General features: G+C 40.6%; 1 protein-coding gene across 1 annotated transcript; it reads left to right on the top strand.

The window, feature by feature from the left end:
- The first annotated feature begins 227 nt into the window (after window positions 1–227).
- LOC140948216 (neuropeptides capa receptor-like) lies at window positions 228–2017 on the top strand. The gene has a single exon (XM_073397436.1). It carries the CDS (start codon window positions 344–346, stop codon window positions 1367–1369), a length of 1026 nt encoding a protein of 341 aa, XP_073253537.1. The 5' UTR covers window positions 228–343; the 3' UTR covers window positions 1370–2017.
- The last annotated feature ends 1085 nt before the right edge of the window (window positions 2018–3102 follow it).

The following is a 3102-nucleotide window of genomic DNA, read 5'->3' as shown; positions in this document are numbered from 1 at the left end:
CCACTGTCGCTTAATTTTTAAGTGCTTTACGCACGTAAATTTTATTTACGCGCGTAAATAGTGTGGAGGCAATGTATGGAAGGTCACGCGTAAACGTAAAAGTTGAACCTCGCTCAACTTTCACGTTTACGCGTGGCCTTTCATACACTGCCTCTATTTTATTTACAAGCGTAAATTTTACGTGCGTTCCCAAGGAAAAATTACGCTACAGTGGAAATCCGACCCTCAGTCTCACGTTTATCAGTCATTAGAATGCTTCTCACGTTTTTAAAATGTCTTCCTGTTTGTTTCGTCAACAGAAAAGAACTACTGCACGGGCACACGTTTCCGAAGCCTTATCAACATGAACAATTCAACCGAATTCACATCTTGTTCTCGCGAGGTCTCTACACTGTTTATAACGATAACGTCCGTCATCAGCTTTGTAGCGTTCACCGGGAACCTTCTTGTGACAGCGACGTTCTTTAGCACACCAAGCCTTAGAACCAGCACCAACTTCTACATTGTCAACATGGCTATCTCTGACATTTTCGGCTCCTGCTTCAATTGGTTGCTTTACGCAGTCGAAGGAATGCTAACGAGTAGAACCTTGATCAACGGTCACTCAGCTCCAATTTTATGCAAAGTTGGGATGTATTCCAGGGCCGTTTCACAACTTGTGTCTGTGCTGAGCTTGGTTTTAATCGCTTTTGACAGATACATCGCTGTTGTGTTTCCTTTGAAGGAAATATCTTTTGGAATGGAACAGGGAAGAGTTCGCCTAACATTATCACTTTTCACTTGGTTGATAGCGCTGGCTTATGGCTATCCTTACATCCTCTACGCTGAAGTGGTCAAAGTGGATGATCAAACGTTTTGCAGAGCAGTGTGGAATTCCAAATTGGTGGTCGCAATATTCAATGGGGTCGGCTTCTTGTTGTTCTTCTGCACTCCTCTGATAACAATTGCTATTCTTTATTCCCGCATTTTAAAAGCATTAAGAGAACGGCCAGCCACCCAAAATGCTACACGAGGGAAAATAAAAAATCATAAGCAAAACCAGCATAAGAAAGTAACAAAAATTCTGATCTCGATTGTTGTCACATTTTTCGTCTGTTGGACTCCACTTTGTGTTTACCTGACTCTGAAAATGTTTCGACCAAACCTTTTCCTCAAGGACAAGTGCCATATTATTGTAGCCTTGTTCTTTTATATTTTTCCAACTCTTAACACAGCAATAAACCCTCTTATTCTTTTTGTGTTTAGCACAAATTTTCGAATTGCCCTGGTGAACCTAATTACTTCAAAAGAGAACATCATCTATCCGTCTCTCGATGAAAGAGTTAGGCCATTGCATATAAATACTGTTCAGATGTCAGAGCTCCATTAGATACGAAGAACCCTTAAACTATACTATACTATTATGAAACGCCATTTGGTACATCTTGGCAGGTATCAAACCAAATCAATTAACTCTTTCTGTATGGGTTTGAGTTGGGTGCGTGATGTGTGCGTGCAATAACTGATCACTTTCACTTTTAATTATTCTTTGAGGTTTGTAAGTTCGGCGAATGTAACTGCATCTAGTTTTTTGATAGTTTTATAGCCTGCGTAGCTTGGCGGTTTTGTCGAGCAGAGACCCACGAGCGGCGAAGCCGTAGCAAAAATAAAAACCGCCTGCCCGGATTCGTGAGATTTTCAACTGCCGCCACCTTAATCTCATTTTGACACCCTGATGACAAATTGTATGGTTTCAATTTCCCCAGCCTGTCAGAGGCTTGATAGTAATATGAAACTTCGCGCGTCAAGTTGCTCCCGCCCCAATCTCCCCGCGGTTTCTCTGGCCTCGTCAGCCTTTATTACTTTGCGCGCCCAACCAAAACTGCCATGCTACGCGGGCTAATAGTTTAACTAACTGGAAATTTTGATCCGGGGGCGCGGAGTACTGGCTTTGGAACTGGACATTTGCTGGTAATGTTAGAGAGCTACAACTGTACTTGTATATGGACAATAAGGTTACGAAATTACATAGTAAATGTAAATGTATTATGGTGAAATAAAGCGTAGAAAATGTTCAGGTACCACCCCAGAATTTTAATCGTAGATTCTTCCACTGATGAAAACCAATTGCGGATCTCGGAATAGTGCCCGGGAGGCCGGGCCCCCCTTATTTTCAGACAAAATATGTTATTCAAATTTGTAACGAGTGGAACAAAAGAATCTTTTGTTACAAGAACCAATGCGCTTCTGTTTTACACCTTAATATCAACAAGTGTCGTCATCATGAGTATCGCTATGAGAGCTTTCAAAAGCGACCGACAGCCAACAGAAACGGCGGGAGTTGTCCGGCATTAAATAACACATGCCGCCCACTGATTGGCTGATATTTAAACACAGATGAAAGAAGCTTTTTCTGCGCGTGTCAGGTGACTCGACCTAGTTTGTTTTTAAGGGTACCATCCTACTTTGAAGCTCTCTGGTATCCCCACTTTTACTTTGATCGTAAGTCTAACATATAGCATGGATAACATATAAATCAATCTACAATATAGCAAGAAATTTTTGGCCATCGGAGTAAATGTTACGTGGTTATAGTGCCACGCCTCTTTGGGGTCTGAGTAGAAATTCTGCTGTTGCCGGCAAAAAAGCATTTTCTTAAAATGTACGCGTGCTGAACAAGAATGTTGTATCATGACAGACTAGAAACAATAGAAAACTCCCAAAGCACAAACTCAAGTTTAGGCTTATAGAAGATAATGTTACAGTGCTTCAATGATCATGAAATTCAGAATCCGGGTAGTTAGTTAATCTGATTGTGGCCCTGAAAAAATTTGAAGGAAAAAAAACTACGAACTTTTAAGAAAATGCTTTTTTCGTGAGAAGGACTCTTAAACGCTGACAAAGAACGTCAACAAATAGCTAAAACTAAAATTTGTATATGTTTGCATTGCTCGAAATCGAGCGCATTTACAAGGCCGTAAAGCTTTTTGCTGACTTGCAAGGACCCATCTGTTATAAAGATCCCCCAAATAAAGGGATAAATCTCATAGTTTATTAGATATAACCGTGTAAAATTTGCTTATCATTTTCGCATAAATTATGACCTAAATTTGGAAACCGCTG

Source organism: Porites lutea, chromosome 9, assembly GCF_958299795.1.
Source record: "Porites lutea chromosome 9, jaPorLute2.1, whole genome shotgun sequence".
Classification (NCBI taxonomy): domain Eukaryota; kingdom Metazoa; phylum Cnidaria; class Anthozoa; order Scleractinia; family Poritidae; genus Porites; species Porites lutea.
Note: the sequence above shows the minus strand (reverse complement) of the source record. Positions and strands in the feature narration are given on the sequence as shown.